Below are 14,100 nucleotides of genomic sequence, written 5' to 3' on the forward strand. Positions count from 1 at the left end.
CCCCCTGTCCGGAGCCCAGGGTGCTGGCCCCATACCCACACAACTTGGGGAGCTGGGTCCCCAGGCCCCTGGGGGTAGCTTCGCTGCAGGGAGGAGAAGAGGGGGCACTAGGAAGCAGACAGACCGACAGACAGGGTGAGGGCCCCGCCTGCCACCTGGCGCCGTTCCAGCGGGACGATGGCGGGCAGCGCCGTGCCAGGCGGTAATTGCAGACAGACTAATTTAAAGAGATGAGACGGTTATTTTTAACTCGTGTTAAGGTAATGAACGGCGCGAGGGGGTGGGGGTGGGGTGGGGTTTGCGGTTCGAAAGTTCAGTGCCCACCAACCCCCACTTTCTGCGGTTCGGGGGCTCTCTCTCTCTCTCTCTCTCTCTCTCTCTCTCTCTCTCTCTCGGGCCCGGAGGACTCCAGCCTCAGGACTGAATGGAGCTGGGGCTTTGCCAGCGAGGGTGGGGTTGGCTGAGAGGGCCGGGAAGGAGGTGCCCACTGACCAAGCGCCTGGCCACGTCCTTCCAGGTGGAGAACTGCCCTGCCCTGGGGTCACATCCTAGGAAGTGGCAGGCCTGGGAGTTGAACCCCCTTCTGACCCCCAAGTTTAAGCTTTTCCTATGCCATCGAGGCTAGAAGCGAGCTTTTCCTGGAAGCCCACCTTCTCTTTTCTTTGAGTGGCAGCTGGTGGTGGCCACCACGTGTGGTCCTGGGGGCGGTGGAAGCCCTGCTCTCTGTGTCTTGTGAGGGGTGATTCTGTACTGTGTGTGGACATGAGCCTCTGGGTATGGTTGTACCAGCTGTCACAGAGCCGCTCCTCACCTCCCCGCCTCCCTCACCTGTGGCTGACTCACCAGTGCATCCCCCTCCTGCAGCCTGTGGGGGTGGGAACCTGGGAACCTGGTACACACTGGTGTCCAGTTCTTCCACATCCGGTCAGACTTCAGGTGCCCAGGGAAAGGGGGACTCACAGAGCCCAACACACCCTTCCATGCCTCCTCCCCCAGCTCAGTCCCTTCACACACTCCCAGTGACTGAGAGCTCATGACCTCTGGCACTGCCATTGTCTTGCTAGTTAGGTCTTAATGTTAGGACTTCTTTCTTTCTCCCAGCTGCGTCTCATTTCCCTGGAGCATCACTCAGGGTGTCCTAGGTCAGTCCTTTGGGGTCAGTTGGAGCTGTGGAGTTGGGAGTGGGCGTGGGGTGGACAGAGCACTGATAGGGGAACCTGACCCAGTGTATGTGAGCTGGAGCAAAACTCTCTCCCATTCCTGGTCCTCAGTATTCTCATCAGTGTCCAAAGGGCCTTAACTCGGTCTCTGGTTCTTTCCGGGGTGTGACTGACAACCCCTCTGGTTCTAGGAGTTATGAGGGGTTGGTTGGGACTGAGGACACAAAGTACTGATAGAATTTCTCAGGGTGGACGTGTATGAGTACAGGTTTGGGTGGACTCGAACTTGGGACTCCTGCTTGGAACTTCCCACCCTGCCCCTGGCAGTGCCCAGGTGGCAAACATACTCTGGGCACAATGAAGGGGCAAGTCAGTTATCCATCTGCGAAATAGGAGTCTTAATAACCACCTGGAAGAATGGCGGCCAGGTGCTTGGTTAGTGGGCACCTCCTTCCTGGCCCTCATGGCAGTCCAAGCTGGCCCCAGAGCAGGCAGATGGGGGGTGGAGGGTGTTGGGTGGGCATTAGCTGAGGCTCTGGGGCCTAGGTAGGGTGCTCAGGGGGACAGCTGGATCTAGAGCACCCCCTTCCTCCTGGCACCCTGGTTACCATAGAAACCAACTCCAGTTTGGGATGGTTTGGCTGTTTGCTGCCTCTCCCCACCCCCCAACCCATATGTGGAGGTGGGAGGGGGGCCAGGTGGCGTGTAGGGGAGGGGCCTCCCACACCCTCCCCCCCAGGGCCTCCATCTTTGCAGAGAACCTTTCTGGTCTCTAAGGGGGATGCCTCTTGTGGGAAGGGGAACAAGAATTAAGAGCAATAATGTCTGGGTGCTAGGCAGTCAGTGGGCACTTCAACATGACATTCTCTCATTTCATATTCTCTGGGATCTAACAGGTACATGTTTTTAGCCCCATTTTGCAGCTGAGGTAATGGAGGCCCAGAAAGATGAAGTCACTTGGCTACGGCAGTATAGCTGGGACGAGGCTGAGCCTAGATTTAGACCTGTCTGTTTCTACCATCTCCCAATGCCCGTGCAGTGCCAGCCCACACACCAGCCAGCCCTCCTGCCCCAAGGCTTACGCATGCTCCAGAACCCTCTGGGACTCCTCATTTCCCTTGGGAGCCAACCAAGCCCAAACTGCTGTTTGGACCCCTGGGCCCTCTGCTGGCCTTGTCCAGGCCCTGCCCTCCCTCCAACTTTCCTTGCTGCCTCTGATCTCAGGCTGCCTTCCCACTGCCACCTTGCAGCTGACACTGGAGTTCTCAACCCACACCCACTTCCACTGTCACATGCTCACCAAGGCAGCTGTAGAACTGATCCCTTGGGACACCCCTCAGAAACTAGGCGGGGTGCTTGGGTGGTTTGAACAAAGACCTCCCTCCCAGGTGATTCTGGAACCCACTGCGTCTGCCTGAGAATTTCCGCCTTAAATCCTTAGTTGTTGGCAAAACTGGCTGATGATCAGAGTTACCTAGAAGCTTTTAGTGAGTAAAGGTGTTGAGTCCCCATCTCAAACCCTCTATTTCAGACGCTCGTCAGGTGGACTTTGGAATCTATACTTTAACAGGTTTGTCTGGTGATGGTCAGATTCTGAACTGATGCCTTAGATGGTAACTTCCCCCGGCTCCTGCTTGCTCTTGCCTTCTGTTTTCCAGGGTGGACCAGCCTCTTCTCTAAGCAGGCCATCCAGGTTGAGCCACTCCTCCTCCTCCTCGCTCTTTGTTAGGTTTTCCAGAGAATTGAACGCCCTATAGTGAGCTCCAAGGGGCTGACCACTCCCCTCCACCCCCTGCCCCATCTTCAACACATTCCCCCGGCCCCCACACTGTAGCAGTCATGCTGTCTAGAACTGGAAAAAGAGAATGGGCTGCTGTGCCCTGCCACTGAGCCTTTGGCTGCAGGATGGAGGGGAAATGTCAGTGTGAGTACTCAGAATGGTGAAGAACCTGAAAGTCGCAGCCCCTGCTCTCTGGTAGCTCCCCATCTGGTGGGAGAGACAAGAGCATGTGTACAGCACAGTGTTGTTCCCACAGGATCCAATCCTGGGGCTTTAACTGAAGCCCAAGGCCTTGACCACTTGGCCCTAGTCAACCTCTCCAGCCACATCACTCACCACTCTCATCTTCTGACCCTTGCTTTATCCACACTGAACTATTCCAGCTCAGGATTCAGCCCTCACGACATGCTTTTGTTTCATTCTCACAGCAATCCTGTGAAGCTGATATGTTACTGTCCCTGTTTTGCAGATGAGGAAACTAATGCTGAGAGATATAAAGTGGCTTTCACAGTATCCCACTGTAAGTGACAGAAATGAAACTCCCCAGGGCTCATTCTTTCCTAACCTAGTGCTCTGGCCAGGCCATTCCAAACTGACCCCCGACCACCACCGCCACCATGTCCCACCCCTATCATCTCTGCTTCCCTTGGAGTTTGGCCCTGAGGCTTGCAGTCTGGGCATGCGTGGATCCAGGGTCCCTGGTTTTCTCAGAGAGCTCTTTAAGAGATGTCCCCCAGCCCATGATGTTTCCTCCCTCCATCTGCAGGCCCCAAGACTGACGGCAGCTTCCTCCATTCACTTTAATCCAGGTCCATTGTGCAGTGCTGCTCAGAGGAACTGAACATCTCCTTGACCTTGAGATTCCCCAGGGTCAATCTGGGAAGATAAGATGAGGACTCCGGATTTTGATTCAGGATAAAGACTGCTCAGGGTCATGATGGAAGGCCAGATAATAAGCTAAGGGTGTTTGGGGGAAGGGGAAGGGAACCAGACAAAGGAGGTCAGACCCTGCAGGACTCTGAGAGTTCTGGCTGTGTTGGCCAGGACTTGAGGCTGGAGAAGCAAGCAAGGGCCTAAGGGCGAGTGGCCTTGAATGCCAAAATGGGGAGCTGGTACTCCAAGCTGTTGGGGATGGAGAAAGATCACTTGAGAGTAGTGTAGAGGGTGGAGTAGGGAGCCTGGCTCAAGCGCCCAGTGTGGGCCTAGTGCTGGGGTAGAGAATATGAGCCTGAGAGAGGATGGAGGCTCACAGAGTCCAAGATTCCAGGCCTGTGGCCTTGAGGATTTCGGAGGTGAGACAGTAGTATAGTTAGGAGTCTTGGAGGCAAGAAGGGAAGGGCAGATACTAGCTCTACCACTCATCCCCTGTGTGGCCTTGGGCAACTGGACCTGTTTCCTCCTCTACAAAATGGGATAATAACAGGACTTATGCCCAAGCTTTGTTGTGAGAATTATAGGAGAAATACTTGTAAAGTGCTCAATAAATCTTAGTAAATATCATTACTGTTAATCATTACCCGGGGGGGAAGGAAAAGAACCACCTCCCTACTACTATGTTGAGTTGGGGTCCTTAAGCCCTGATCCCTGAGAGACACTGGTGTGTGTTGTGTGTGTGGGCTGTGTGTGTGTGTGTGTGTGTGTGTGTGTGTGTGTTGCAGGGGGAGGGGGGTTCTTGCTCTATTGCCTCCTTTTCTGTCCTTGAGGTATTGGATATTCAGGATGTCCAAGCTCTGTCCTGCCCTTAGGTTGACCCACTGCTTTCTAGCCCACAGAGCCTTCCCCCATGGCCTTGGGAGGCAAGCAGGCAGGATGTAGGTTCTGTATTTTCACAGATGAGGACAATGATTTGCTCAAGGTCACTCTCGAACCCAGGGCTACCTGCCCCTGGACACCAGCTCCTCTTTAACCATTGGGAGGCTTTGACCTTGGGCATGGTTCCTCCCTCTCTGGCTTGGAGTCCTATCTAGAGATCTGAATCCCCCCTCCCCCAACACTCTGGGAAGCTGTGATGCCTCCTCCACCCCTCCTGTCCCCTCCCCCTGTCCTCAGCTGGCCTTGCCTCCTCTGTAACCTGAGCTGGGGCTGTGGGGGAAGGGGCTTACCCTTTGCCAGAGGCACCTGCCAGCTGAGCAGATGTGAGGGGATGCAGGCCCCTCCCCAGGAGATCACAGGCTCTTAGCCCAGCAAGGCTTGGGCAGATAGGGCTCAGCACACCCAGCCTTGCCCTCTGGCCTCTGCACTTGTTCATCTTTTAGTGGACATTCATGCTCCAACATGCCCTGTAAGGACTTCTCAGTATCCAGGAGAAGACAGATGGCAGATGAGGACTGATGCCCCGGTCTGGGTGGGCTGGCCTGGGCTCCTAGAGCCCCTTGGCATGGGGACAGGAGGCCAAGGGCAGCCTCTGGGGGTGAGGCCAGTGTCTGTGCGGGTGGCCATGCCCCTGGGAGAGCAGATGGTTCTCTTGGCACCATGCCCACTCTTCCTTTTTTCCCCCTGGAGCCAGCCAGCAGGGCTAGGGCACAGCTGCTGGGCCCTCCCCAGAGCCAGACCCAGGGCAGGGCTGGGTGAGGTCACCGCAGCTGCTCCCAGGGCCTGAGCAGGGGTGCGGGAGGTGCTGGTGCAGAGCGAGGAGGGGGCTCAGACTGAGGAGAGACAGGGAGAGGCCTGAATGGCTTTTCACTTAGGGATTCCTTTCATCCTGGATGAGGGAAGAAAGTCTGTGGAGGGGTTGCTGAGCCAGTGTGGACAGCACCTCCCACCCCCATCCCAGGCCCACCCTGGAGCTTCTGCCTGGCCCAGGCTCCCCCCTGGGCATCTCTGAGTGGAAGAGCCTTGGTGTGAATTCTCACCACCACTTACACCCTGTGACCTCGTGCAGGTTGGTTTGTCTCTTGGAGCCTCAATTTCTCATCTGTAAAATGGGGATAATACATACACCCAGAGGGGGTTGTCACAAAGACTCAAATAAGATTTAATTGTTGAGTGCATGGCCGGTGCTGAATGTTCAGTAAATGATTGGTTCTTTCCCTCCTCACTTTGCTGAATTCTCCTGAGGAGCCAGGAGGTGAGGAGGAAGAGGAGGAGGAGGCGGAGGAGGAGGAAATGGCAGAAGCAGAATGAACGGGAGATGAAACCAGAGGGAGGGAGAAGCCTAGAGCTCTGGCCTGAGGTTTTGCTGAACAGAAACTTCACAGAATGGCCAGGCCCTGAGTGGTTTGTGGCTGCTGAGAGCTCCATCCTATGTGTGGCTTACGGTGAGCTAAGGACTGCCCACAAAGTTCAAGCGGGGAGGCAGCTCGTGCACAGTGGTACTCGGTTTGCAGTTAGATTTCTGCAATGGCACTAAGGTAGGAGCACTTATCTTTGGGGCTCACAGAGGGGACTAGAAGACGCTACAGAGCTAGCTTTGATGGAGCAGCAAAAACTGGTCGAGCAGAGAGTTGGACGGGCAAAGGGAACAGAGTGTGCAAAGGCATGGAGGTGTGAGACATCTGGGGTGGCTCAGTCTCAGATGGGCTTAAGGGAATGGAGGTGATGAAGCTGAAGAGCATCAAGGACTCTTTAATAGCAGCCTGGAGTTGGACTCAAGCCCACAGGTGATGAGGAGCCATGTGGGGGTGAACTTGGACTTCTGCTGCTGATTTATTTGCTGCCCAGGCTGGGTGTGTGGGTTCTGCTGTCTCTGGAGTGGGGGCGGGGGTGCCAGGTCCTATCCTTTGACCTAATGCCTTGCTTTGGACATTCATCTTGGCCTCTGGCTGCCCACTTCTGCCCCACTGCTGACTCTAAGCCTACTCACCTGTCAACACCTGTGGCTCTGATGCTCCGCCTGCCCTTCTGCCCCTCCTCTACTACAGGCCCTAGTACCAAGGATTTATACTTGGTCTCGGGTCCCTGGGGTCACCCAGGTTACCTCTTCTGCCAGGAAGTCTGCCTGGATTGAGCATCCCAGTTTCACCCCAGGCAGCAGAGCAAGTGACCCTGGAGAGTCTATGGCTCTGTCTGAGAGAGGTGTGTATTTTTAGGCCAGAGTGGGGTGGGGGATACGGGATGGGAAAGGGGCTGCTCCTGGGGGCTCTGAGACAGGGAGGGATGAGATTCTTGACATGTAGGATCTCATTCAGGTCTCAGCCCTCCCTCATGGATGTTGGGATTGTCACCCTGTTTTACAGGGGAGGCCCAGGGTCACTTGGATGAAGTTGGGATTCCAACCCCTGCCCTTGACCTTTCTTCCTACAGGAAGAGAGGTAGGGAGGGAGGAAGAGAAGAAATAGGAGCTGTCGAGGGGATTAGAGCCCTTGTACCCCCCTGCTCCCCCCTCCTCCCCAGGTGATCTCTGCTCAGGGAGGCACTGAGGGAGGAGCTGGATCATCATCCCCATCTTTAGACAGGCTCAGTTTCCTGAGGGAGGGGCTGGGATGAACCGCGGACAGTGATGGAACCTAGAGAGACATCCATGCCTGGTTTGGGGCTTAGATGGATGGACAAGACCCTGGACTGAACTGGGCGGGTCCTGGAATTCCCCAGGTGCCCGTGAGGCCAGGAGGTAGCAAGGGCTTACAGTGGGTGGGGCACAAGCCTTGGGTCTCCTGTCTGTGATAGAAGCCAGGAAATTTGGCTTGAGAACCAAGGCAGGGATGGCCACTGGTGTGGGCAGCAGGGCATTGCCACCCACCACATTGGGGGTATGAGCCCTGGTTTTGGAATCCAACAGCCCAGAGACCTAGACCTGGCTCTATCGCTTCCCCACTTCTTAGCCCACCTAAGCCTCAGTTTCCTCCCTTTGTAAATAGTATGTAATGAACCTAGTCTGAGTCTGGCATGTAGTAGGTGCTGCTCTTCTCTTGCCTGGGTATTTGAAGTGTGTGCCAGTGGTATGCTAGAGCTGGCTTGCACTGGCTCATGAGAGCCATCTTGCACACTTCCCAATTTTGCACTCAGTGATCACGTCATACTGGCAGCCTAAAACTGGCTGCGATGGGAGTATCCATGCCACATAAATCAGCAAAAGCTATAAATCAAGTCAGCTGGGATCTTTTCCCTCCTGGAGAGCTGGAGGAAATCCATGCTATGGGCTCTCTTTAGCCCCCGAGGGGACAAAAGGGAGGCGGGGTAATGGTGGAGTGCTGGCTGGGCCAAGCAACCTAGAATTCTAAGTCTATGGGCCCTTTTGGACCTGGGGAGATTGGACATAGTCATAGTGCCAGACAGCTCTCTGGCAGACATGGGACAGGGAATGGTGGGACCCCTTTTCTCTCCTTCACTCCCCTTCCTCAAGAGATCTGACAGGCTCTGGCTGGAGAAGTAAGATTGGATGAGGTTGAGCTATCAGAGAATGAAGCTGTGCTGGAAGGAGAAATGAGGTTGTACTGGAAGATAAATAAGGTTGTACTGTCAGGGAATGAGGTGGTACTTGGAAGCAAGGTGAGGCTGCATTATTAGATAAATGAGGTTGTACTGTCAGGGAATGAAGTGTACTTGTAGGAGAGATGACGTCCTGCTGGATCAGTCGGGTTGCACCGTCAGAGAACACAGCCACACCACAGGAGGAAGGAGAGCCTCTGACTTGGAGGATAAATGAGGGTGTCCTGCTGGATAAATGAGGGGGCCCATCAGGTGAATAGAGTGCTGTTAGCAAATGAGGTTGTACTTGCTGGATAAATGGGACTGGTGTGCTGGATAAATGGGGTTGTGCTGTCAGATGAATGCATTACTGCTCGTGGGCGAAGGGTGTCCTGGGAATAGATGAGGGTGTCCTGCTGGATAGATGAGCTGCCGCCACCAAATGGATCAGACCCTGACCACAAGGGAGACACCATCAGCGAGGACGAGGGTATTCTGTTCCCACTGGGGCTCCTGGAGTGTCTTCTGGCTCGGATGGTACAGGCTGTGAGGACCGTTGGCTGCAGCAGGCCCTGGGTTAACCAAGTCTATCTGAGAAGCAGGAGGGTGCAGGGTAGGGGCTGGAGTGGGCAGTTGCTCCGTTCACTCTGTGAGACGATCCTCACCTCTCCTGGAAGCCTTATTCCTCTCTGCCATTCTCCTTGTGGGTCATACTCTTCCTGAATTTCTCCACTCCACACTTGTCTCTTATTCTAGGTTGCCTTCTCTCAGCCCAGTTTGGAGAAGCTCCTGTCATGTGCCTGCTACTCTGCCCAGTCTCATTAATTCTTCCTGTGACATAGTATTACCTCCCTTCTCTCCCTCATTCATTCTACAAACATTTATTAAACTCCTTGTATATATCAAACTCATGAGGTACAGTAAAAAAAATGGACAAAAATCCTTCATGAATAAGTGAGGGGGCCCATCAGGCCCCCTTATATTCTAATGTTCTAATTTCCTTATCTTCTAATATAAGGAAAATCAGACAATAAGTAATAAATACAGAAGATAAATTATATATACAACATATAATTTATTAATTTATACATATACTGTATATACATATATCAATTATATATTAATTTAGAAAGTGATAATGACTTTAGAAAAATTTAGAGTAAGGTAAGGGGGCCAAGAAATGGCAGAGAAGAAGAGCAATTGTTAAAAGAGTGGCCAGGATGGGCCTCCTGAAAGGTGGCATCTGGACAAAGACTCAAAGGAGATGAGGGGTTGATGTGGGTATCTGGGGGAACAGTGTTTCTCTGAGACAGAGGCCCCAAGGTGGAACCATGCCTGTTAGGTTCAAGGGACAGAGGGAGGATCAAGCCAGACAATGTCAGGGGAGGAGTCTGAGAGGTCACAGAGGGGCTTGTGGATTCTAGCCAGGCCCCTGTTCTTTATTCTGAGTAAGATGGGTGCATTGGAGTGTTCTGAGATCATCGAAAGGATCACTGGCTGCTGCATAGTGGAGAGCTGTGGGGAAGCAAGGGTAGAAGCAGCTACCATTGGAGGAAACTGAGGTTCAAAGCATCTTGCTCCAGATCCGCATTGAAGCCAAAACTGGGGTGGTGCTGTCAGATGAATGCATTACTGCTCAGACCCAGACAGGAGCCCATGCACTTTGCCCTGCACCAGCCTCTTTCTGGTGGATGAGGCCTCTGGAGACTGGCCTCCCTGGGCCAGGTTCTGAGGGATAGTAGGATGGACAAAGGATGGCCACTGTCCCTTCTCTCTGCCCCTAATTGTCTCCTTGAGCCTGAATCAGACAGGTTCTGTTTCTCCTGGGAACCCGCCGCAAGTCTGTCTGGAGGTGTAGGAGGTATGAGGCCCTAGAAGCCCGCCCAGCTCTGAGCATTAGGGAAGCCTGGGCATGCCAGGGCGTGGCTGTGGTGGTGGGTTGCTAGGTGACTCCAAGAGGGAGCCCTGGTTACTGCTGCCTGGCAGAGGCGTCTCCCTCCTCTGCCTCCCTCACCACCTCTGTGGCCTCTGGCCTCCCAGGAGGCCTTGTGGGCAAGATGTGATTGGCGCTTGCCATTGGATCTTGGCCCAGAGCTCTGATTGGTACCAGGTGGTTGGGCTCTGAGGAGCCAGACTAGGCTGCGGAGCCTGGGCTTCCCTCATGGGGCACAGCCCTGGTGCACACCTGATGTAGAGCCCAGCTCAGCAGTCAGAGGCCAAGGTCCTCACCTTGCTCTGGGCCTCCTCCCTGGGTGACCCTGGGAAAGGCATGGCATCCATCTGCCCTATCTATCTGGCCTGCAGAATCCCTCCTAAGGGGAGAGTCCAAGGCGGGTGCGGAGGGAGAGGGCTCCAGGCACATCTGCCCCTATCCCTTGATGACTTAAGTGTGTAACACTCAAGTATTGCATTAGATTCCATTTACAAAAAGAGTGTCACAACTTTAAAAAAAGTTTCAAGACCTCTGGACTGGATGATTCCAAGAACTTTCATTATCAAATTAAAAAGGTCCTCAGAATACCATTGGCCCATCTCATCAGTTTAACGGTAGGGAAACTGAGGCCCAGAGTGGAGGAGGGACTTGCCCCAGATCAAGCTTGGTGGAGGGGGAAGAGCACCAAGCTAGGGATCCTGAGGCTTGGACTCAATTCCAGCTCTGCCACCAGGTCCTGGGCGGCTTTGGGCGAGACCTTTCTCCTCTCTGGGTTTGATCAGTCAAGGTTTCAGGCTGGAGCTCGGGCAGCCAGGGGTATCTGGCTGGGCAGGAGACAGAGAGGGGAAGGATACAAACTGTCATAGGCCCAGAGCACGTGTTCTTGGTGGTAATCTAAAACACTTTTATTTGTATGCAGAAAATGTGGATGTATTAGGACAAACAATGCAAAATTCCCTTGAATTCTAAAAAGGAGGTTCTAAACAGACTTGTAAGGAATTTTGACCCTTGAACATGCCCCCAGTCTTCCCAGGCTGCCAGCTTCTGGGAATGGTTACATGGAAGGTTTGAGAAGCACTGGAGTGCTGGCTTCATAAGATGCTTTGGAAATCCTGCGACTCCTCTCTCTCTCTCCCCAGGTGGAATGCGATGTCCTTTAGACTCAGTGAGACTAACCTGAAATCAATACCTGGCTCTGCCACTTAAACTGTGTGAACTTGGCAACTTCCCTGACAACTTCCTTAACCTCTCTGAGCCTCGTGCTCCTCATCTTGAGATAGGGATCACAATCCCTGACTTGTGTGGAGTTTGATAGAGTGATTACATGAGATAAAGTACTTACAAGGCCCAGAGCTGAACAGGTAGTACTGAGGAGGTGCTGGTACTTGGTGATGTCCTTCCTCCTCCCCCCACCTCTGAGCACTTAGAACCAGGCTGGCACATAGTGACATTAATCAAGAGGTGTTGCCTGAGTGGCCTTCAGCTGGAGAGGCTGGGAGGTGGAGCCTCTGTAAGCCAGATGTCCCATTTGGGAGCCCTGAGGCCTCTGCGGCCCCTGAACACAGGTGTGGGGGAGGGGCTGGGGAAGCAGGTGCAGGGGCGGGAACAGGAAAGGGGGTGAGTACCACTCCCTGGAGGGTCCAGCTCCCCTCCTCTCAGGGTCCCAGGAGAAGCCAGGCAGGGCAACACTGGGAGGGGCCTTGGAGACCCAGCTGTCACCTACCAAGACCAGAGAGTGCCAGAGATAGGGCACCTGGGGCCCTGAAGAGTCAGGTGCCCTGGAGTTCAGGCTGAGGGAGGGTACCCTGGGCAGCAGAAAGGACCCTTCCTTCTGGACACTGACGGGAAGGAGGCAGGAGGGAAAGCCCTCATGGCTCAGTGGTTACAGGGCTGGGTGGATAAAGAGCTAAGAGCAGGCCCATGAGCTGGGCAGATCTGGAGTGGTACCTGGCATTGCTGCCTATGGGACCATGGGCAAGTTACATCATGCCTCTGGGCCTCCACACTCTGGTACCTGAGATGGGTAATGCCAGCTCTCCAGAGTTATTGGTGCCCAGCACAGTTACATTCAGCATCATATCAAGGAGGTAGAGACAGAGCAGGTCTATGGGTGATCTAACAGGTGAGGGTCTTCTGGACAGGGTGAGGGATTTAACTGTTTATGAACACCTGGTGTGTTCTGAGGTGGTTATTGAATGTCACCCATTTTTTTCAGGGTAGCTCACTAAAGTACTGAGGCTCATAGAGGTTAGGGCAACAGCCCAGGGTCATATAGTTAGGTGGCTGAAAAGAGCCAGGCATCCTGACCAGCCTTCTGATACCCAAGCCCATGCTGTCTCCACAGCAATACCTGAGCCAGGAGGTCAAGGTCACCAGGTGGGAGGCCCAATAAGTTCCTGTGAAGTCAGTCTAGCTGTGGCCTCCCCTGCCTTCCTCTGTCCCCAGGACAGGCCTGGCAAAAGCAGGCAGTCATGTGGGGAGCACTACACACTGGCACAAAAGACGTTTAGAATAGGATATGTGCAGGGGTGACAAAGGGTGAAGCCCAGGGAAGTGCCCGGGACAGCAGAAAGGCTGTGTAGCCCTGGGTAAGCCACCTCTCTGAGCCTTGGTCTTCTTATCTGCAAGTGGACATCATGCCACCTGCTTTGTGGAGGTTTGTGAAGATTTCACCAGGAAGGGGCTTTTTAGGGTGGGCTGCAACCCAGAAGGCAGGCCAGAGAGCTGGGCTGGCTTGAAGGTGGGGCACTGAGCAGAAATGGGGTCGGAGGTCTCCAAGCCCATGGATGTGTTTTGCTGGAATCCAAGGCCTCTGTGGAGTTCACAGAAGCTCAGAAGAGTTGGGGGAAATCTCTGCAAAGTGTCAGGCCTCTACCCACCTTGGGGATGCCCAACCTGTTCTGCTTCCCCTGGCCAGGCCCTCCCAGCAAAGGGTTAACAGTCTTCTCTACCTGCAGTTGCATTTTAAAGACACGAAATTAAAGCAGGTAATTTATTCTCCCCACACACGAAAGAGCAATTAGTTCTAAACAGGGCTTAATCAGTCACCACGAGATTGATTTCTGGAGCCCTGGGTTTTCGGGCTCCTGGCGCCATGCCAGACTGGAGAAGGAGGGGGGCGGACAAATGAGCCACAGCAGCATGAGCCCTTACATAATCTGCTGGGGGTGGGGGGCGCGGGGGCTGGCAGCCGGGCTAGCCCCGCGATGGGGCTTGGCTGAGTCAGAGAGGGGATCTTGCTCTCCTGCTGCAGACCCCTTGAGAGTAGCCCTCAGGGTTGGCCATGCCTCCCAGGAAAGGCCCCGCCCAAAGCTTGGCCCCACCCTCTGGGCAGCGCCTGCGGGGACGGGGGGCGGGGGCGGGGCGGGATGATGTGGTTCTAGGGGTCTTGAATGGATATTATGAGTTTGTCTGACCGGATGCTTACCCCTGCCTTCCTCACCCCTAATCCCTTACCCCACTCACCTTTTCATCTCCCCTATTTCCTCCCCTTCCCCCTTCTGGCTCTTTTCCATTCTCTTATCCTCTTCTTTCTCTATTTCCTCCCCCTCCTCTTTCCATCACTACCCCATCTTTACTCATGGCCTCCTCACTTCCCACTCCCCGACCCATGTCCTTGTCTCTGGCCACAGAACTCCATCCGGCACAACCTGTCGCTGCACACCCGTTTCATCCGCGTGCAGAACGAAGGCACAGGCAAGAGCTCCTGGTGGATGCTGAACCCCGAGGGCGGGAAGACCGGCAAGACCCCGCGGCGCAGGGCTGTGTCCATGGACAATGGGGCCAAGTTCCTGCGCATCAAGGGCAAGGCAAGCAAGAAGAAGCAACTGCAGGCACCCGAGCGAAGCCCCGACGACAGCTCCCCGGGCGCACCAGCCCCA

The 14,100-nt window shown here is 54.4% G+C and overlaps 1 protein-coding gene and 1 long non-coding RNA gene across 2 annotated transcripts in view; both read left to right on the forward strand.

Moving 5' to 3' along the window:
• Window positions 1-14,100, forward strand: part of FOXO6 (forkhead box O6) — a 34,496-nt gene that overhangs the window by 6,733 nt on the left and 13,663 nt on the right. Inside the window, exon 3 of the mRNA XM_005866097.1 lies at window positions 13,852-14,094. Coding sequence (XP_005866159.1) covers window positions 13,852-14,094 — 243 coding nt within the window. The remainder of the gene's footprint in view (window positions 1-13,851; window positions 14,095-14,100) is intronic.
• On the forward strand, window positions 2,587-4,440 carry LOC106726057. Its single transcript, XR_001362070.1, has 2 exons — window positions 2,587-2,730; window positions 3,707-4,440. It is a non-coding gene; the product is annotated as an uncharacterized LOC106726057 (long non-coding RNA).

Source organism: Myotis brandtii, unplaced genomic scaffold (genome assembly GCF_000412655.1).
Source record: "Myotis brandtii unplaced genomic scaffold, ASM41265v1 scaffold220, whole genome shotgun sequence".
Taxonomy (NCBI): domain Eukaryota; kingdom Metazoa; phylum Chordata; class Mammalia; order Chiroptera; family Vespertilionidae; genus Myotis; species Myotis brandtii.